The sequence below is a fragment of the Uranotaenia lowii genome, chromosome 2 (genome assembly GCF_029784155.1).
Source record: "Uranotaenia lowii strain MFRU-FL chromosome 2, ASM2978415v1, whole genome shotgun sequence".
Lineage (NCBI taxonomy): Eukaryota > Metazoa > Arthropoda > Insecta > Diptera > Culicidae > Uranotaenia > Uranotaenia lowii.
Genome location: NC_073692.1, coordinates 90,671,468 through 90,694,533, shown reverse-complemented (window position 1 = coordinate 90,694,533; position 23,066 = coordinate 90,671,468). Strand labels below are relative to the sequence as shown.

The window sequence follows — 23,066 nt, the reverse complement described above, 5'->3', positions numbered from 1 at the left end:
TTTTTGCCCCTCCCAGCTCCTACCTATCTAAAATAAAAGAAGAGAAGAAAGAGGAAACCCTTGACAGTTTTTCGTTCAAATCTTCCGGAATGAAGCCGGGTAAGGTGTTTGTGGTTTCCTGACTTTCGGTTGGTTCTGTGGAAGTGCTCTCTCAATCCGTTCGTTTGGTTCTCACAAAAAAAAAGTACCGGAGTTAGGACGTTTTTCCTTCTCACTTTGTCGTAGTAAAAAGTTCCGATGACATTTACATATTTCATTTCGTGGCCTGATGATGAGATTTCGGTGAGCTTTAGGGGCAGGTCCTGAGTTGAATTGATAAAAGTTGATTGTGGTGGAATTAATTTGCAGTTGTTTGCTTAATTGCTGGCGACGACACTTCGCATTGTCTGGTACCGCTTCAAATCAGTGAAGTTTATTGATTGGTATTTGTGTATTTTTAGCAATTTCAATAATTTACTGTAACAAACAAAACCTTTAATAAAGCAAAATGCACAAATAACTTGTGAAAAGAACAAATGAACCCTTGTGTTTTTTTCACATGAACACAACTAGAGACCAACAAAATTGACCAACATTTTTCTAAAGGGAAAGTCTTAACGATTATTCCAGAATGACCGTATAAATCCAACTCATCCTAGGATTTTGCTAAATGAAACCAATACAACGAATAGGGCGTTTGCATAGTGCATTAGTATAAGTAAGCCGTTGGGCAAACAAATGTGGCAGCCTCATGTTAAATGAATACAAATCGACTAAAGAAAGATATTTTCCGAAGAATTGATGAAAACTATTGAAAAGTTTCCTATGTACAACACATTTTTAGAAAGCCAGATCATTTTTTGACTTGTTTGTGATTTTTTTTTATAATTTTGAGTGAAGTTCTTTAACAAAAATGAAGACTTTATACAGGATATGAGCGTTTTTAGTGAAAGCAGGACAAATATTGGTCAAGTTTATTAATCAATTTCGTGACGAAAACTCTCAACATCATCTTCCTGGTTCTAAATTTTATATGATAGACCCAAAAACGTGAACAAAGGATCCGGGGGAACCGTTTAATGTGCTTAACAATGATGGTTGGCTTATTTTTCATTTTTTTGTTTTGCTTGGTTTCCCACTGATATCCAATAAAATAATCGCAGAATCGTTTCCACTTGTTAGCAAATGATCCGAAATATACTTTTTGAATGTTTTTTTTAGAGAAATTGAGCATTTATTTAAGGGAAAACCAACATTTTGGTTGAATTTTGCTTTTTTTGCATACAAAAACCTCTAATGTGTGCCCAACAGACCTCTTGTATGTGTGTGTAGCAAACGCCCTATATCTTAAAATGAATGACGGGTAGATATAGGTTGTTTATCATTTGCGTGAAAAAAAACTGACTTGGTTGACTTTGGTTCCTTAGGTTCTTAAAATTAAGAAAAACATTTATGAATCCGAATTGAAAATTATTGAGAGTGTGGTGTATCATAGGTCACTTTTTTCTTTGCTTCATAACAAAGAAAAAAAAATCTAATGAAAGGTTTTCTACATTGACGTACCCATATGGCGTTGGAAGGACCTCCGTTGGCCTATGAACCACTCCTGGATTCTGCAGCGTAGTTGCTCTTGCTTTTCTGGTCTCAAAGTACGGACAGATGTATTGATCTTGTAATACCTAGCGTTGAGTTTGTTCGGGAACTGACTACTTCACTGACTGGTCTTCGGAGCTCAAGATCGGTGGATGTTATTTTCTGGTGATGAAATCTCCGCGCCTTTGTGATCCATTTAACGCTTGTGATATGAAGTCCAACATCGCGTTTCGCCAGTTTTTTCGCTTGCCGCAAATGGATGCGTTCTGCGATTAGAGTGGTTTATCCGCCATCATCCTCGTCCTTCCTGAAACTGCTGGAGGCTTCTGAAAAATGCTACGACGAACTGGATTTTATAAGCGAGACATCTGCTTCTTCCTACTCAATCTCATCAATTGCACCTGTCCGAAATCAGGTTCCTTTGCATTGTGATCTCTTTTGAATGCGCAAGCTGAGAGAAAGTGTGTTCGTTTCAACACGTTCGTCGCCATAGGAACCATATTCGTGTGACGAGTGTATTTCCTGGGCGGCCCCGTCACACCAAAACACGGGTGACGCAATCTTTCTCAAGTTATCCGCTTAGTTTAGCCACACGTTGCAATTTATGAAGTTCTCCCTCTTTATTTCTTCTTTGCACCGAGAATTTCTTTGGGCCCGGCTAGTAAGACTACGAAAATGAGCATGGCGACGATCGTGTTAACACGTTCATCGCCACGCTCATTTTGGTAGTTTTACTTGCCGGGCCCAAAGAAATTCTCGGAGCGAGAAAATAAAGAAGAAGAGCTCCCGGCTTTGCATCGTGTGGCTAAACTGAGCGGCTAACATGAGTAAGAGAGCGTCACACGCTTTTTGATGTGAACATGAACGTGTTAACACGTTCGTCGCCATGGCATCCATATTCGGGTGACGGGTGTGTTTCCTGGGAGGCCCCATCACATCAAAAAGCATGTGACGCTCTCTCACTCAAGTTAGCCGCTCAGTTCAGCCACACGTTAAAAGTAGTGGAGTTCTCCCTGGTTCCTCTCTTGCTCCGAGATTTTCTTTGGGCCCGGCAAGTAAAACAATCGAAACCCAATGAGCGTGGCGACGATCATGTTAAGGAAGTGTTACCGCGTTACGTCCGTCTGAACCCCGACGAATGGTTCGCTCAAAATGAGCATCACAAAGCGCTTCCTCTGGGATCAGTTGTGAGAGGCTCCTAATTCCTCGCAAGACCAAAACCGCTCTAAAAGTTTATCCAGATTCTCCGAAATTGCCCAGTTGCGTCCTAAGTAGCTTAAACTCCCAGTAGATTTCACCTCGTCTTACTCCACTCTTCCGAACACAAATTCAGTCAACAGTGATAGACCATAGCATAAGGGCATTTTTTCCGTACGTATTTAAAAGATGAAGAATGTAGGGATCCCCAAAACAATATCGATTCCATTCAACTTTAAAAAGGTCAGGTCAGCCAACTGAATTTTAGGGGGAATCTTTAAGTTTTATATGTTTACTGATTGAGATAAAAGATTTGCTTTTACTTTCGGTAGTACCAAACAAGGCCGTGCGAACGGGGAGGGTTTTAGGGGTTGAACCCCCCCCCCCCCATGGAGATTTTTTCCAAGTAAAACTTTCACCGTAGTATCAAAAAAATACACATTAAAAGGTGGTAAAAAAAAGTGTTAGCACGCAAGTCAGAAATTTGACTCGCCTCCGGAATTTACTATTGAATCTCAAGGCTAGACATTTAATTTTACGACATTATATGAAGTTCATGAATTGGTACTTATTTTTAATTGTAAATTTCGATTAACCTTTTGTATTGAAACTATTAACTTGAATCACAAGAACCCTACCTCGTCTTTAGTGTAGAAGTGTAACTAAACAAGAACAGAGTTTGAAACGAACCATTTTAACTTCAAAATTAATCAATCGAACACTAATCTTATACATCGACAAGTTGGAAACCATGTAACAAGCGTTTTACTCTCACAGAATTAGCAAAATATCTAAAATCTAATACCCTTTACCTTATTACTAAAAATTTGATTGAAAAAGAATCATTTATGTCTTTGAAAATGTTGTGCTGATATGAAATTTTGTTCAAGAAACCAATTTCAGTCTCAATTATTGTTTTTGTTTTTCTCAGCATCACATTTGAGCAGGTTTTGATAAACTATACAGGCCAAAAATTTAAAACGTTATTTTGACTCATGTGGGTGCCCTTAATCAAAATCTGTAATTTTTCTATCAGCATTTGTTATTGAAATAACTTTTCAAAACAGGTCAAAATTATTTAAGAAACCAAAATTTGAAAACAAATACATAATATTTTGAAATAAAAGATATGAATCAATCATCGACTTTCATCAAGACATCAAGTCACTGAGTTCTGCGATAAAAGTCATAGAAGGTTTCTATTTGTTAACTTTTTCTCATTTATCGAATTTGTAAAGAAGTTTGAAACGAAATGGAATTTAGTTCTGACAATAATGTTAAAATTTCTTGTAATGATATCTTTCCCAAGTTTTAAAAACTGTTGAATATTACTTTTTTGAAACATGCATCATCTTCATCATCAAAATATTATTACTTATTTGAATGAAATATATTAATCGAAATCAGAATCAGATTTCTTCTTAAATGTAGATTTGATAGTTAAACAGTTATCAATAATTGATTTCACTCAAAACTGACACATTTTAAAAGTTCATATATTCAAAACTAAATGTGCTAGTTCAAATTTGACAAAAGATTTGAGTTCAGAACGCTAAAATCTACCAAATCAATCTTTAAAACATGAGCACTTAAATTCTGTTCCCTTGAGTTATCAGTTAAATTCTATAAATAAGTTTTTATAATGGTAAGTCGTGTTTATTGAAAAAGAATCCTTCTTTAATGTTAAAAACTCCATCATTTTGCACTTCATATTCTTTTTAAATTTTGAAATTATTAAACCAAATACTAAAAATACAGTTTTTTAAACTTTGAAATAAATTTATCGTATTTTAAAGAAAAGCTATTTAAATTTCAAGAAATATTTTCGATCAGTTTGTCTATGTTATTTAAAATTGTTTTTTTTATTCTAAAACCATAAACTTGATTCACATTTCAAATCGCGATTATTTTTTTTTTTTTTTCAAATACAAAACACTACAGCGGAATTGTCTTTGTAATGGAAATATTTATTTCAAATTTTTAAACAAAACTGCTTAAAAATTATTTTGTAGCAAATTTCTAGTTCAGCCTAAAGAACATCATTTTGAAAGTTTATCATTGACTTTCCGAAAATATCATTGATTTGAAACTTTCATTGTGATTTGTTTTGGAAATTTTGATTTTTTTTTATTAGTAAAATTTATTATTTTTTGAGTTTGTGTGATAATTATGAGTAAGAATATGGTTATGAATACATTTTCTTGTAAGTTGTGTATTTTTGGTATTATTATTATTTTTAGCTAAATTTGAATTTCGAAACCACCCCCCCCCCCCCCCCTGAACGCTCTGATAACGAATTCCCAAATTATCGTTTATTATTATCACAGCTGTTTTGTTAATAAAACTTAATTCGATGTTTTTCCAAAAGTAAAAGCTTCAGATGCAGCTATGTTGCAAATAAGGGTTCTGAACGACGTTGATGCTCCCTCGGCGAGCCTTGACGAGTTTTTTGATTGATGACGTTCTACCTGCTGTTTGTTCTAGATCAGGGGTGAGCAACCCGCGGCCCGCGGGCCGCATGTGGCCCGCGAGACCCTTTTGTGCGGCCCACGTAGCTTTTTTCAAACTTTTATGCTTTACCTTTTTTTAACAATGTATTGTTAGAAAAGTTTAAATGACTTGATCAAAATATGCTCTTATCTGCATTTGCCCCACAATCATTGAAATTGTTAACTTTTTCTGGCTTTCAAGCATCTGTTATGTTCAGTTCAAGGCATAAATCCAATATTTTTTATTCGCATTACGTAATTTTGGGTTTTTTTTTAAATCAGGATACATTTTTCCTAATTATTTAACTCCTACCACCTTGAAAAGCAAAATCCATTAAAGTGAGGAAGAGCAGCTAAAAATCGGAAGCTACACATGATCAAAGGAATTTCGAAGTCCGTTAATGAAGTCATTATTTTCGTCTCAAGCAAAAATAAAGCTACATGATAAAAAAAATGCTCAGCAGATAATTTTCTAGCTAATTCGGTAAAAAAGCTTGTTTTGTTAGCATTCAAATACTGGCAAAAAAATTCAAACCAAAACCTTGGGAAGTATTATTTATTTCTGAATATTGACGAAAAAACGAAAGTTTAATAATAAAGCCTGGGTGAACGATTTTAGATTTTATATTAACATGAATCAGCCGGCATTAAAGTTACCGACAAAAATTATTATTTCTTGATAAAAACAATAGATATCTGAAATTCTGTGAATTGACCCAAAAGTTATTTGACGATTATCTGTGATGCTTTTTTCAGAAGTTTGATAGAAAATTTATAACAAAGGTCGATAAATTCAGTTGTTTCACTCATAATATAGCTTTTGAAATCCTATCCCAATGATATCTAAATAAGATTAAAAATTATGAAAATCTGGATAAAAATTCTAGAATTTTGAAGATAGTGACTTAAAAATATGTGAATTGAAAATTTTTCTGTGATTTCTATACAACCTTGCTCAACATCTCAATGCAATGATCCAATACAGAACTTCGATTTAAAAAACGAGGTTCTTATCGTTCGTTGGAAAAAAATCTAGGCTTTGAGAACAAGTTTTAATTATGGAAAAACAAAACACAGAAAGTCAATAAGCAATTCAACGTCCAACGCAAAGAAGACGGTGATTGACAATTGAAAAATTGAGTGATAATGAAAATGACAAAGATTTAGTGATGTACCTTTTCGATATCGGGTATTTGAAAAGTCGTGTTAATTTTCTGTTTTTAAACTCGTAAATTCGGTTAATCTTTCCTTTTTCAGATTTGTTTTCGCCAAAAATTTGTAGTTATAAAAACTGTCGTGAAGTTCTGCTAGATATTAAAAAAAAGTTATTTTAAGTGCGGCCCGCCGACAAGATTTCAAATTTAAATTGGCCCGTTGGTTCAAAAGGTTGCTCACCCCTGTTCTAGATGGTTTCATAAAGGTTTTCTTTTAAGGTTAGATTAAGATTAAAGATTGAAGATGAATGGTATCTTTTCAGATAAATATCCGGTTTTCTAAAAAAGGTACAAAATTATGGGCTCCGAAAAAGTTGTTTGGCAGCAAATATTCTTTGGTACAAAAAAAAGATCGGTTCCAAAGTTGAAAGAAAAATCATACAAACCTTGTGAATTTGATTCAAAACGGAGCAATTAAGCGTCAGGGTTTGAGAAATTCAAAAATGACCTCAAACCGACTCCGTCAATGTCCATTTTAAGTAGCTACCCAACGCAAAGTGGAAAATTTCCACCAGAATCGGAAAAAATAAATTATAGCGCGGTACAGTTCTGAACAAGTGTATCTAAATAAGTTCATCCATTACCTTATAACTAATCACTTTTGAAACAAAAAATCTTTTATAACATTACAAATTTTATGCACTAACGAAATATTCTTCAAAAAACCAGCTTCAATTGATTAGCGTGTTTCTTGATCTTCAACTCCACATTCAAAGCGGTTCCGATAAATTACACGACGCCACAATTTCATAATTTTTCTGAGGTGCCAAGAATTGTAGAGCTTTTGATGCCTGAAACTTTTGAAAATAGATAAAAATTATTCAAAAAAATTCTGCACTATTCTGACAAAACTTTATGACATTACAATAAATTTAATAAATAAATATTTCTATTGACTCTCCCAGACCATAAGAGGTTTTGACACCTACAAAAATGGTTATACAAGTTTATTTTTTCCCAAATCTGTGAAATACAAGACTTTGAACTATTTATTACCTTAATTGAATTAAGATTCAAATCGTATTTCGGACTTAAACAAATTTGGTATTTGATTTTTTTTCAAACGTAATTTTGTAGTCATAAAAAGAATTTTTTTACTTCATAAATTTTGAATGTTCTTACTTAAACAACATAACATTTCTTTTGCTTATGTCGATGAGTTGAATTAACATTCTAGTTAAATTTTCATATAAATCAACGGAATTTTATAATCAAACTTATTAAATTTTTTGGAATGTTTTGATTAAATTTGCCTTTGTTTTTTAGTCCTGAGTTTTTGTATTCTGCAAGCATCTTCTTAGAAGCCTTCAATTTAAATTTTTAAGAAGAAGATCTTAGTTTTTACTATTTATCTTTTCTAGGACCCTATATTTCAAACAACGACTGCAAAATATTCAGAGCTGACGGGATATGAAATTTATTTGAAAATTCGGATTTAATTTCTTTCCACATCTGGTGTTATTTTATATGTATTCCATTTCTTTGCACTGATTCGTAAGCTCAAAGCTTTAAGCTCTGGTTTGAAATTTCAATTCGCATTCGTTTTCTGAACTTCAAAAATAATGACTTTAAATATCCATTTCAGAATATGAATCATCATTCTTAATCATTTTCGTTTTGATTTTCAAAAATATGACTGACTCAGCCGTTAACTATAAAAAAATCAAAATAAAAATCATCGTATCAGTTTTTTTTTCGAGTTTGTTTGATGGTCATGAGTAAGAAAATGGTTTAAGAAATAAATTATTTTCATTATTTTAATAATTCAAAACACTATTTGAATTTCAGATATTATTATTTTCAACTATAACTTTTTGATTTATTTACATAAATCAATGATGCTGTATGAATAATTTTATACAAATAGAACTATTCAGTTGCTTTTGTGGATAGTTCAGGTCTATCTATATACGGCTTCGATTTCTTCGCCAAAAAATCAGACCCTACGCCAAAAGTGAACTTTCTTGAAGGTGGAATTATTGTTATAAGACTCTATGCCAGACCGGCATTAACATGCTTTCCCATTACTGGCATTGTCTTTCCAGCGCAACGGCATTGCATATAACATATGCAACATATCCTTAATATTTTCACAAGACAAAGATGTTTGGAAACAATTTGTCAGCAAGGATATTGTCGAATGATGTACCGAGCGCTGTGTGTAAAAAAACCAACAGCCAAAATGACCAGTGCGTGTGTATGTATTTAAACCGGTTGGCAATGAAAAACAGTTTCTAGTTCCTCATTCCAACTGAAAAACACCGGCCAACCGGTAAACAGCCCATTCAGTGCGTTTTTTTGGCAGTAACAGAAAGGCTATGACAATAACCTTTCGTTTGCTAACCGACTCAGATGGTGCGCTTCGTAAGATATCGGAATGGAAAGCCGAGAGGAGAATGTAGCAGTGAGTTCGATTCTTACTATACATTTTTTTTGGATGAATTATCCAATAGTTTGAAAATCCCATAACATGTTTTCATATTTAGTTTGAATGTAGTGGTCATGCATCATTTTGCTTGGGAGCTCAAGTCTAATACATAGTGATATTACTACAATCATATCATCATGAGAACAATACATTTTTCAGCGCATTTTTGGCACAGAGATTTGCTAAATAGGCATTGGATTTTTGTAACCTCTTCTATTGGTGTAGAGTTTAAGGGTCCGAATTCTCCCACTAAATAAAAAGTGAGTCGATGAGGGGTCATAGTGCTTCGTTCGGTTCGAAACAAATCCATAATTTTTTGCAGAACTTTACAAATAACGTTTACATGAGTAAATTTGAGTTTTAAAATTTTTATGGGAAAATCGAATATTTTGTACTAAAAAATCAACATCATTTTTGTTTCTTCTGTGGAACCAAGCCTGCTTGGGGTTATGATGTCAATTTATAAATTTTCAAAAGAAAATTTTCCACTTAACAATTTTGTCCAAGACAGTAACTTTGCATCTTATTATACAAAAAAGCAATAAGCTGTTTAACAGGGATATGTCTTTTGGTATAGATAAACAATAAATTCAATGCTAACAACACAAAAATTTTAATTCGATGGAATCAAAATAAATTTCTTAAATCAAAAGCTGTTGAAATTTTTGTGGCCTACAAACAACGGCAACCTATCTGTCGGAATATTTAACAAGGTACACTTTTTTAACGAATGATTTGGGCGTTCATTTGTGGAAACTAAATTTAAAAATATTAAACGCATGAATTAGATTGCATCTTTTAGGTACAAAAATTTAAATTACAAAATTTTTACGAGCACATTTTCATGTTTTAACTTATCAGGTACACGTACTTTTCATGCTGATTGTTGATATGAATTAAAACAAATAAAACACAATCAGCCAATTACTACTTATCGATTCTCTGTGTGTTGATGAATTAACAAGTATACAGCCCACCCCGAGAGATGATAATAATGAATTAGCACATGCAGCTTCTAGGTCATTTGTGGCAAAGCTTCCGCCTTTAACGTTCAATCAAGTATATAATGCGGACATTATTAACGTGCTCTATTTTACTATTTTTCTGTTCACCTCAGGTGACCGGGCAAGTTGATTTGACGGATACGGTGCAGTTTTTCATCTTCGACAGGTAAATTTTACTACTGGTCGAGGAATTAAAATTAAAAAAAAAAAATTACAAGTCAACAGAATGGTTTGATTCCCGTATCGACTGATGATGGCGTTTTCAATCAAAATGGTTGCAACCCAAAGAACAACTTTACAGTGGTTGTTCACGGATGGAAGGAAAGTGCCAAGAAAGCCTGGGTTCTACCAATGTTAGCAAATTTTTCCAGTCACCGAGGAGGGTGTGTGCTTTTTATGCAATACGGCCGTGCCTCTGATGCAGATTCATACTTTTCTGTGATGATGCCAAACTTTGAGAGGCTTTCCAATATGTTGGTGCAATTCCTTCGCCGTTTGCTATCACTGGGGTTTGCTTCAGAGAATGGATTCCTGTTTGGATTTAGCTTCGGAGGACAAATGGTTCTGGATGCTGGTCGAAAATTGGGAAATCAGAAGCTAGCAAGAGTTGATGGTTTGATAACAATTCCGTAAGTATAACTTAGGGAGGAATATGATATATGAATTTAAAATTGCAGCCTGTGAAGCGGCTGGGCCAGGATTCGACTCGAATCTCACCTATGGCAGTTTGGAGAAGAAAAGTTCGGCCAAGGCGGTACAATGTATCTTCACCAGTCTTGTTTTTAGCACAGTCAACAGGAACTGTCACATCAACTGGCAGATGGGAATTTGCGGCATCAGTCAGCCGGCGGCAAGGGTTGCTCCGGAATCAGATCATGGATTATGTCCGTATTTCTACAACAGTGCATTCGATAATAAATTTGTTCCAATGAAGAAGCCAATCTATTGCCCTTCTTTGAAGGCTGTCGGCTCGTGGCCCCAAACTTTTAGAATGGGATATTTTTGTGACGTTGGAAGGTAACAAAATGTAGAATTTGATAAGGATAATATTGTTTCAATTTGATTTTTTTTTCCAGCGGAGCAACGGGTGATTATTATGCAACGACGTTAAAATATTATCCTTATGTTTGAAGAAAAAAGATTTTGTGTCTTCCAGGATGAAATGAGAAAAATATAAGAATAACATACTTTTTGTTTAATGTTTTAATGATTTTCAGCTGTGGTAGTTTTTGATCATAGAAACAAAATTGAAAGTAAATAGTAATTTTTGGACGAATAATCAATTGGTATTCCAAAAGGAATTCGGCTACTCCGAATCGATGTACTTATAAATATATCCTTATTAAAAGGCATTTTGCGGTTTCACCAAAAAGACAGTGTATCTTTTTCAAGAAATTTGTTATATTTATGGCTTATGTTCTTCAAATTTGAAAATGTGATAATTTTCAGGTACGAAGACAAATTCAAAACATTAGATTTTAGTTTATAGAAGAAGCAAATTAAATAAAATTCGTTTAAAACTTCCTTCAGATCCTTCAGAACAACGATTTTCGATGCTGGATTGGGTTTTGATATCAGAATTAGTATCCGAGATCCAAAATGAAGATCAACATAAGAATTAAAATACAGATTTAGGATCAGATGCAGCTTTATTTTCAGGACCCAGAATCAGCATTATGATGCAAGACCAGGTTTGAGAATCTGGCTCCAGATTAAGGGCTCAAGATCAAGATCTAGAATCCAAGATACCATACAATGATCAGGATAAGGATCGGGATCAGGGTCCAAATTCAAGACCAGAGTTTTCGTTCAGTTCACCTACACCAGTCCAGGATCCTAATATGGGATCATGTTACAAGATCAATTTCCGGTAACAGAATCATCTTCCGGAATCTAGGATAATCACCGAAATTAGGATAAGAATCAGGGTCCAGATTAAGATCAGGATCTCAGTTTTTTCACACTGTTTCCGCTTATATAAGCTAAGGTTGATTGACTACTCACATACACCTTATAGTATTGAACTCATAATGCTTCGTTTTAAAGTTTTTTTTAATTGGAATTCTTGAGGAACTTTGTATTGCAAACTGTACACATCGAATTCCATAATCGCTGGCGTGGCTAAGCAAAACAAGTTCCACGTTGCTAACGGTTGCTACTCCGTGATTAATCGAGGTCATCAATTTGTAACGATTCTCGAATTTTTTGATCATTTGATTGATCAATTGCCTTCACTTAGCGCCAAACGAGCCCGAGACAATCGTATTCGTATGTGAATCAACCCGAACCAATAGCTATCCAAGTCCCATTTACACCCGAAGTAACAAAAAAAATTTCCCAACGGGGACAACAACACAATTCGCGGTACTCGTTTTTATCAGTTGAAGTTATTATTAGCACTTATCAACAAAGATCTAAGAAAAATCTGTGCCGGATGAGGGTTAATGATCCATCACTAGTGTACAAGTTTCAAATTTGGTGTGCTGTATCTATATGTACTATTGGGAAACAGGATCAGGATAAATTATCAGAATCCAGAAATTATATTGGTAACAAAATCCAGGATAGCTTCAGTTGTCATGGTCCAATAAAGAGATCTAGATTTTCGATCCAGGATCAAGAGTAAAAAAAAACAGGATTAGAACTCAGGATCTAGATACAACATCTAGATCAGGGTCCAAGATTTGGATCAAGAACTATTATCCGTCATCAAGATCTCATGTTAAGATCAGGATCCAGGGAAAGGATCTATGGCAGCAAATTGTTGGATTCAGAATCCAGAGTCTAGACCCGAGAACCAAGTTCAGGATCCGGAACCAGAATGAAACTCAAGAATATAGGAGTCCAGAATCAAAGTTTAGGATCAGGGCAGGTTCCGGATCAGACCGATAACGAGGATAAAGTTGTTGTTGTGTGTCGACATCAGGATAAGAAACAGATTCTGGATCAAGATAAGGGTTTAAGACCTTCTTTTAATCCTATTTGTATTTAAAATGGTTATTTAAGTGTATCAAAGTAAGATGAAATTCATCGCTTCAACTGAAGTAGTCAGACCGCTAGACCGAATTGGTTAAAAGGCTGACGAATGTTAGGCCGAATAGGACAACAGCCCGGATCGAACATTATGCCGAATGTTATTTGGCCGAGTATTATTTGACCGAATGGTCATCAGGCCAAATTGTCATATGGCCGAAAGGTCGTAAGGCCGAATAGATGTAAGGCCGAATGGTCGTCGGATCAAATGATCGTAAGGGTGGATGGCAAAAAGGTTGTTAGGCTGAATACCCTTTGAATCGAATGGTCATTAGGTCGAATGGATGTTAAGCTGAATGGTCGTTGGGCCGAATTAATGCTAGGCCAAAAAGACATATTATCGCTTTTTTGCATGTTAAACCGATCGGTAGTTTGGCCGAATGGTCGTTAGGCTGAATAGTCATCAGGCTTTATGGTCATTAGGCCGAATGGATAAAAGGCTGGATTCAACCATTCGTCTTTGCGACAATTTTACCTAATGACAATTCGGCCTAATGACCCTTCAGCCTTACGAAAATTTGGCTTATCGTCCATTCGGCCTAATTACCATTCGGTCTGATTTTGGTCGAATGGTAGCTAGGCTGAACATGCAGACAAGTGTAATAGATTTCTTATTGACCTAGCAATTATTCATTTTGATCATTCAGCCTTATGACCATTTGGCCTAAGAGCCATTCACTCCAATATGCAAATAAGCGTTAATATGAGTTATAGACCTTGCAAAAAATCGGCCTAACGATTATTCGATCTTACGACCATTCGGCAAAATGACCATTTGTCGTAGTGGCCATTCGACCAAACATCCTTTCGGCTTGGCGTCCTTTGGGCTGGATAACCGTTGGCTGGATAACCGTCGGCCGAATAACTCATTCGGCCTAACGTTCATCGGCCGAACGACCTTCGGCCAAATGGCTTTCGGGCTCATGACTTTCGACCGAATGACTCATCTTCATTTTGGACCCCCTGGGAACCTATTTTGGACCACCTATTGACTGAATAAGATTTTTTTTTGAATTTTGATACAGGTTCGAAAGGAATTTGTTTCATACGTATAGTTTAGTTAACCTTTAAATTTTCAATCTTGTAGCCAAGTATGTTCATGTTTATTCTTTCGTTAACTATTTCTCTTCAAATTTTCCTCAGTCTGTTTCTACACTTGTTTGTTGGAGACTACACTCAACCATCTGTTATTTGTTTGTACAACTATGCTGTAAAACAAAAATCGGTGATAAGAAAAAGGAACCGTAAACTGGGGGACCTTTGATCACAAGGGTTACTTGGATCTACATGATTTTTTTTTTGTATGTAATTATCATTAACTAAGTCTGAAATTAAAGTTACTTAAAATCTAGTTTAAAGTTTTAAAATATCTAAAATATCTGAAATTTAGAATTTTTTCCTTTGTTAAGATATAGTTTTGAAGTCATTTTTAAGGTTATTCTATGATAATTTATAATATTAAAAAACCGGACATTTTCTTTGAGAAAGCCTGTGTGGAACCAATGGCTAAAACCTTTATCAAACGGTTAACTTTGAAAAAAAAAAGCATTTCAAAAGTGGGAGGAGCCAGGAAAATGCCTGAAGATAAAATTTCATTTGATTTTAGACCAAAAAATATTGAGAAATGTTTATAAATTTTGCCCCTAAATGTATGCAGCAACATTGTCCAAATTTTGAGTATATTTGTTTTTAAAAGAAAACGTTAAAAAATTCAATTGTATCCAAAAAACAAAAACTGTTATTGGTGTTTTAAGCCTTCAGTGCTAATTGGAATCAAACCAATAATTTTGAAGATGTTGAGATACTTTAAAACCATAGTGATCAAATTTACCCCGTAACATGAAATCTGGTATTGTAACAAACATTTAGTTATTAGAAGCCATTTATTTTGTTTGAATGTTTTGCTATCAATGATCATGCGTTTTACTCCTTATCATAACAAATATTTTAAAATTTTTATGCGTTATAAAAAAGCAACCCTTTCCAAAATATTTCAAAATAAATTTAAAAAATGATCGATGTTCCCCAGTTTACGATACCTACCAAAAAAAAAACGCCTCCGTCAATATAGTTCGTTTCAAATGTTTTGGAAATTCCAAATGCACCTTGCAATTTCGACGAAACTTGCTATGCACTGAATATATTTGTCGGTTTTTTGTGGCCCTTTGGTTTAACTTTAGGATCAAATTTGAAAACGCAACCTCACCTTCAGACGACTCAATGATATGTTAATAAAGTACTAATTATCAGCTCCGCGACACTTATTGATTTATCTTTTCTCCAAAATAAAATTGGAATTAGTACTGTGGAATACCTACATAGATTCAAGCAACTCAAATCCTTTAAATTCGTTTAACCATAAGGGCTAAAGAACTATCTTGTCAGTACTTTTCGATTGCAGTTTTTTAAAAATTTCAACAATTGTTTCCTTAATTTTGAAACATGTGAGGATTTTCACATAGCTTTAAATTTCTATGATTTTTGTAAAAATTGGTTCACAATACCTCGAATATTATTACTTAGGGGAGATAAGGGCATAATGGCCACCTTAAGAAAAACGCTTCTTTAACCATAGAAAACCGCTATAATATGTGAATTACATCATTGTTTCGTGTTCGAACACTAAAATAGTCTATTTCCTAGTTGGCTGTGACTTGAAAAACTAAATAAAAACGTTTAAAAATGCATTTTAAAAACTTTTGCTAAAAGCTGAAAACCAGTCACTGTAGGGGCATAATGGGAACTCTCCCTGAGGCAGTATACGCACCATTAATCGGGGCACGATGAGCGTTTTCTGCCGGGAAATCTATCAGCGAATTCAACTCGATAAAGTCAGGTGAATCGTGGATTCATCAAACAAAGCAATAACAAAATAATCTAGGTCTGTTTGTTGAATTCAAACAATTCACACACGCTCATACATCATGTTTCTGGAGCTTTGTTTGTCGGATGATGCTACTAGCCGTATAGAGTAACAATAAAAAAAATCAATCATGAATTGTAAATGGAAAAAAATCACCTCGAACAGAAATCGAAGTCTTTTGATAACCTCTCCGACACCTTACCAATAGGCCACATTGTCAGATGCAAACTATTTAAGCTGTATCTCTGTAATTCAGTTAACTACGTCGAGTTAATGCGCTGCTAGATTATACGGCAGAAACGCTCATCGTACCCCAATAAATACTGCTCTGTTTGCCCCGATCCAACAAGCTCAAGTAAAAACGGTCTTTTTTAGAACTTTAGAGAAACATCAAAAAATTTATGATGGTGAAAATTGAGAAGCAATGTGTGTGTGTACATCATGTTGCAGTGCGTGCATCATAGATCAAGATGATTTAAAGATCAAAAGTGCTTATTTCGTGGTGCTCAAAAATTATAATATTTTCGTCACTTGAGAACATAGCTGGTTTTTTTCAAATATCTCTATAAAGATGACAAGGAGATTCTTTTTTTTGGGAAAAATTAATACTATAGGAAGTACGAAACAAATCGTCATGAAAATTTATTTAAGAAAATACGTACTGTTGTAGAAAAGAGGAGTGCTTATGCCCAGGTGCTCGTTATTCCCTTATCTCCCCTATACAAAAATTAAATCATATTTGTCGATTTTTTGTAGTGTTTTTTGCCAACTCAATCTTTAGACTGGGTTTATATTTCATCACTTCAAGCTTACTTTTAATCATATTTTAATCAAACAATCAAGCAAGAATCTATTTTCGACATGGATCAATTTGCTATCAAAACAATTGGTTCTTCGAGCTTGCATACTTGTTTTTAAGTGAAATGGAAATGGAATGTAAGATATAATTGAAATCAAAAGAAGGAGCTTGCAATAAATTTCTTCAAATTTTTCATTTTTACCTTGGTTCATGGGTGAAATATTGAAATAGTGAATTAGGGGTCTAAAATTTGAACTAGGTACAAAATAAATAAAAATTTCTGTATTTTTCTCGTTTGTGAGTTGAAAACACTTTGATCATTGTATTGCAATTTTAAAATTGTAATAATAAATTTCAAAACAAATTCTTTAGTGAAATTTTAATAATCCTGAAACGTTTTGAATGCAATGTAGTGTATTGAGAAAAACCCATAAAATTTATTCATTTTCTAAAAATGTGTGTTTCATCAATCACAATCAATTATAAGGAAAAACACTCGATGTCTTTGCATAGAAGTCTCCGGTTGCTCCACTGAAAAAAAAAACAGTTTAAAATAACATGATCTACTTTCATCTAACGCTTTACCTGTTCACGTCACAGAAGAATCCCATTCTGAAGTTCTGGGGCCAGGAAATTGCAGCCTTGGTCGACAGACAGTACAGTGGCTTTGCCATTGCCGGGAATCGATTCTCGAAGGCGCTGTTATAAAAATAGGGACAAATGTTGTGATCCGATAGAACGGCTCCAGATGCCGGTTGACTGATGCCGCAGAATCCCATTTTCCAATTGACGTGACAATTCCTATTGAGGGAACTAAACATAAGTCCTGTGTAGATACATTGTACCTTCTTGGCAGAATTTTTTAAAATCGCAGCAGAATATGTGCCGTTATCATCGAAGCCAGGTCCAGCTGGTTCACAAACTAAAACATTTGGAAAAAGGTCACTTCCAATCAAGTTGCTTTTCAGATCGTTTTAACATACCATCTATCCTTCCCAATTTTTGCGTCCCCAATCTTCGACCGGCTTCCAGCACCAATTGGCCACCGAAACTGAACCCAAACAGTAAACCATTTCCGGCATCGAATCCAAGTGTTTCCAAACGTCGCAGGAATTGTACCAAAAGGTTCGCCAACCCGTCGAAGTTGGGCAAAAGTACCGAAAAATATGACTCGTAGGTGGGACCATGGCCGTATTGCATGAAAATAACGCATCCACTGCGATACTTGGAGAAATTAGCTAGCATTGGCTGAACCCACTGGTTTTGGGCGCTTTCCATCCAGCCGTGCACTGCAATGGTGAAATTGTTCCTGGGCATACAACCGTACTGATTGAGTGCGGTATCTGGCGTTGAAATCGAAATAAGAGCATTCTGTTGGCTAGGAAAATAATTTATTAATCAACTACCCCAAATGATAAATGTCAAATTTTGAATAGATAAAGCTCCTTACACAGAAAAAAATAAAAAATAAATATGAAAAATACTGTATTGGTTACAATAACTTTACATAACAAATTGTTTTAGTGGTCACGATAAATTCGAACCTTTCCCAGTTTCTTTCAGTTGAGACTTCTGATAGTTTGAAACATTAATCATAATTACCTATCGTAGACAACAAATTTAACCGTCGTCGTCAAATCTTCAACTGAATACACGAAAGAGACACAAAAGATTAACAATAAACAACGCAAACTAATGTTAATCATAGTGGAACGATCTTACTTTTCGCGTGATATTTGGGCAACTGGATGTCATCCGGTATGTGCAAAAATAACTTACTTAGAACCAAATGTGTTTGCTCGTGAAATCTGTTCAAATACAAAATTCTATGTGCCAGTATTTAAAATTGAAATTGAGTATATTATTGGAAGACGTGGAATGACATTTAAAGTTTTAACACTTATGATGTTTGACGATAACAGTTGCGATCTATATTGGTGAATAAAACACATTTTATGGGAAACAATTGTTGAACATTCAAGTGCCTGTTAGGTACTTTTTGTCCTATAACTATAGGACAATAAATATGATTATTGTAATAATTATATTTTTTTTCTGCAGCTTGTTTATTCAGTAAAGATGTTGTAATGTAGGTTGTTTTCGTTTTTGTAGGTTTGTATGTTCGGGTTTTCAGATATAACGCTACGTGTGATACGAAGCGTACATAAAAAAATTGTAATAAGTCATCATTGAAAAGTTAGTAAAGAAATTCAAAAATGAATAGTATCATGAAATTTAAAAACTTTTTTTTGCTGTACCTCGAATAACGATACGGTTTACAAATGAAAACTTTGTCTTAATACAAATTTCCATAAAACTAAGTTTATGTGGCAGTCGATCAGTTGAGAAAAAGTTATGTTGAAACAGTTTTTTTATGATTTTATAGAGCACAATGTGTGGCAAATCCCTATAGCACATCAGACTCAATGCAATGCTTATCCGTCGTAAGATCTTGCTCAAATTTGTCAAATGATAATTGGATGATTCCCTTGAATTGTTCTTATGTTTAAAGTAATTCTATAGATTCTTTAGTCAAATTTGATATATTAAAAAACAATATCCTAAAAAGTCGTTAAAAAAGTGATTTTAGTAAGAATTTAACCATAAATATCTTTTCACACATAGATAAAGTCAAGAAAAATTGTTCAACAAAGTTTAAGTTTTCATAGGTCGCATCTTTGGACGTCACCGAAATTAAAAAAAAAAAATTACAAGGTACGCATTTTGATCGAATGAAATGTATAAGATTGACGAAAAAAAGACTTACCTCCTTCTTTCCGACTCCACCCAGAAATAAGGGAGGGTCTTAAATTATTAAAATTGTGCAAATTAAATTCATATGGTTAAGCTCTAACCTAATAAATCAAAGAAAAGAATGTTTATTTAGAGAGAAAAAAACTGTTTAAATTTTGTTATTTGACTGAATCATAGCAATTTTCTCTGTATTGTGCTAAGAGCCCTTTTGAATACTTTTCAAGATTTAAACTTACTGTCTTGCAAAAATTTAATGGATCGAAAAATACCTGTTCCTGCTTCGATGGTGGTATGGGTATTTTCTAAATATATTCATGTAAACATCACACAAAACACCCAGTTTTTTTAAATTTCAATCGTAATTTTAATGCAGATACACTGGGGCAAGTGCAAATGGATTTAACCATAGCTGAACTTTTATGAATCTTAGAAAAATATCTTCAAAACTAAACAATTTTCGTTTGTTGCATAACAATATCAGATCTCGACAAACTCTTGTTGATAGTAAAATATGCAAAAATGTTGACATAATGATTATTTATTTTTGAAAGAAAATTCTTTAAATGTAGATGTTTCATGGCTAAAAAGCGCCTTTGAACTTGTTCCACGGTTTGAAATGACAGGGTTTATCATTATTTTCAACACTTTTACGTCATATTTAACATTTAACGAAAAAAAAATAGCTTCCACTAGAATATCAAGCACAAAACAATATTTTCCCCTTTTTGTTGTTTCTATTCATAAAAAAGCGGATCAAAAGTCTTTTCTATGTAGCCAAAATATGTTAAACAAAAAAACTTTTTTCATGTTGAGTACGTACTTCAATTGTGTGCATACAAACTGTACAGTGCGGTAGTGAATAATTCAATGAAAAGTTGAAACTGTTTAGTTGAATTGTTTATTGGGCCCAACAATTTTTAAATGAAGAAAAAATTTACAATGTTTTTGTATATTTTGAACGTTTGGACTCGCTCTAGTTTACCTTCTTTATTGAAATTTTTCCAGAAAATGCATATCCTCACTTTTTATTACGAATAGTGGTTTATTATATTGTTCACTTTCACTTATGCAAGCAAAAAATCAGAACGTTCCATACATTTGGCCTTTAAATACCTACATAAATCCTATAGAATCTTTTTTTAAGAACAGGCTTTTGTTCAGTTCATGTGTCTGTTCATTTTCAGTGGATTGTGTTATCGATATGAATCAAAGCTAACCTTAGGCTTATTTGATTATACAATTGTATGTACATCTTCCTTTTTTCCATTTTTCAAACGTCCGCAAAAGGTCATACCCAGGGCCGGATTAAGACATGGGAGGCCCGGAGCAAATTTTATCGGGAGGCCCCTAAGAACTGATTTTTTCATGTACCATCCTAGAGAACACATAATATTTTAAACATGCTAAAGAACTGAAATCAAGTTCATTATATTTCATTCTACTTTCCATTATGGCTGCTTAGAAGCTAGTTTGTTGCATGTATATTGATCTTCAAATAATAATTGTTAATACATCACGGGTAAACATTGTAAAAGAGTTAATGAACTTATCATGAATAAAAACTCTGATAAGTCCTGTTAAAAGCAACATTAAATTTGCAAATTATTTAACTTATCAGAAACTCAAATCCGCTAGTATATAAAAAATTCAAGATAGATAATAAAATGTTTTTCATTTCATCAATGACTTCTTGGTAGGGGATTTGTTCAAAGCAAAATACATACATACATATTTCTCTCATGACAAATGGAAAATAACAGATATCTCTGATAAAAAAAAATCAAGTATTATAAAAACATATCCTAAGAAATAAATTAAAATTCCATGGGGATACAGATATAAAAGTACAAGAGAAGAATTTAAAACCTAAAATCAGATTTTATTTAGAACCAGAATTCATTGCCTCTTATTTTATTTGAATCATATTTTAAAATACATATTAGGGAAACAAATTACGAATGAAGTTCAAATACAAAATTGAGAAACTTGTGATTTGTTGCTGGGAAAATTAGGTTAACTATGTTTGAATATCTAGTTTTGAGAAATTGGCCAATAGTTTTCATTTTTCTCAACTAAATTATTACCAACTTTAAAAAGTTTTCATTAAGCAAGAGCTGCTAGAATATAAAATCTTATTGCCAATTTGGAATCATCCGCCTAAAGTTAGTTGAAATAAGCTCTTTAATTCTTTGCACATGGAAAAAATGTAAATTTTCTTGGATTGTACTATTTATTGTAGGGTAAGCATTTCAAACTTCCCGGAATTTATTTAAATGCCCGAGTCATCAAAGAAATATGAACAAGTGAAGCAAACTAAGGGCTGGCCAGATTGCTTGAATATTGCAAAAACAAGTACGAATTTTACTGGATATATTCCCATCATTGAAATTTAAAACAGAAGACTCAAATTGAGCTCAATTTTTTGAGCTAGCTTTGTCTATTTTTTTTTATTTTGAAAAAAATTGAACGCAGCTGACGCAGCTGATAAAAAAACTAACGTTTTTTTTTTAAATTTTCCTCAGGATTCTGCGAAGATTTTTTTTTTGGATTTTGTGAAATCAAATGCCTGTATTCTTCCAGGTTTTTTTTTATTTTGTCTTGATTTACTCAGATTGCATTAATACGGAAAAAAACTCAGCAACGCTTCTTGTGAGGCCCCTTTGACTTTTACAAGAATAAAACTCTTCGAGATATTATTTCACGGGGACACCAATACTGATTATATTGGATGTTCAAATTTCGATTTTTTGTTTCTATTTCCATTTATACTAGAGTAATTTATACAACTTAGTTTTCTAGAACTTAAACAGGTATGATTTAAGAAATGTTTTACATCTTTTTCTCTCGGGGGGCCCCGGTACAATTGCCCCCATTGCCACCCCTTTAATCCGGTCTTGGTCATACCATTATTTCATATGCATCAGTGGTAAATTCATATTTTCAAGACAACGATTTTTTATTTAATTAACACGATTCATTTAAAAAATAGGTACGGAAAATCCAATAACAAATCAGCCACAAGAAATACAATAGACACAAACAGTACACACTCTGTAAGTCGAACACTTTTTTCAATTGTTAAACAGATAATAATTTTAAAATACCTTAAAAATTTTTAGAACTTCCCTGATGATGGCCAAGATCATGGCCGAAACGTAGGACATTAAGTAAATGTACTGTTTCTAAAATATAATTTGACTGAGAAGCCGAAACGTCCACACATTTTTTTTGCTTAAAAATATCTTAGATTAAATTTTATTCATTTTTAATGAGTTTTGTCGAATGTCCTGGCTTTTCATTGAATAAAACTAATGATACTTTAATTCTTAAAAATCTGTATTTTTGATATTTTTGTAACATTTTAGAATAATTTTTTTTTATAAAAATGCAGTTATTTGTTAGCACTTCCGAAACAGTAAAAATCTGAACTTCATTTTTTTGCAACTCGGGAAATAGTGCTATGCTTATGCTTTTAGAAAATGATCCTTCATTTCAGAATTTTTAATTTATTTTTCACAAATAGTTTTAATAAATTGAGAATATTGTACCCTTCTTGAATATTAAAATTCTTTTTCATTTTATTCATACATTCTTTAATGCAAAATTGTTGTTATTCTAAACTAAGGATTATAAGTTAATTGCATTCGTTCTAGAAAATGCTTGAAAATTTTTGATATTTCATTGTTTTATTCCAGAAGATAATTAAGATTTAG

At 33.5% G+C, this 23,066-nt stretch overlaps 1 protein-coding gene across 1 annotated transcript; it reads left to right on the top strand.

Annotated features, from left to right (window-relative positions):
- The first annotated feature begins 9,933 nt into the window (after positions 1–9,933).
- Positions 9,934–11,060, top strand: LOC129743773 (uncharacterized). The gene is made up of 4 exons (XM_055735932.1): positions 9,934–10,070; positions 10,123–10,517; positions 10,582–10,921; positions 10,981–11,060. Exons 1-4 carry the CDS (start codon positions 9,967–9,969, stop codon positions 11,033–11,035), a joined length of 894 nt encoding a protein of 297 aa, XP_055591907.1. The 5' UTR covers positions 9,934–9,966; the 3' UTR covers positions 11,036–11,060.
- The last annotated feature ends 12,006 nt before the right edge of the window (positions 11,061–23,066 follow it).

Bases quoted from the DNA above. Each gene is read 5' to 3' on its own strand.
- LOC129743773 (XM_055735932.1), top strand. From the start codon at position 9,967: ATGCGGACATTATTAACGTGCTCTATTTTACTATTTTTCTGTTCACCT. The intron at 10,071-10,122 runs GTAAATTTTACT...AAAAATTACAAG, and splicing joins CAGTTTTTCATCTTCGACAG to TCAACAGAATGGTTTGATTC. The intron at 10,518-10,581 runs GTTTGATAACAA...TTAAAATTGCAG, and splicing joins GAAGCTAGCAAGAGTTGATG to CCTGTGAAGCGGCTGGGCCA.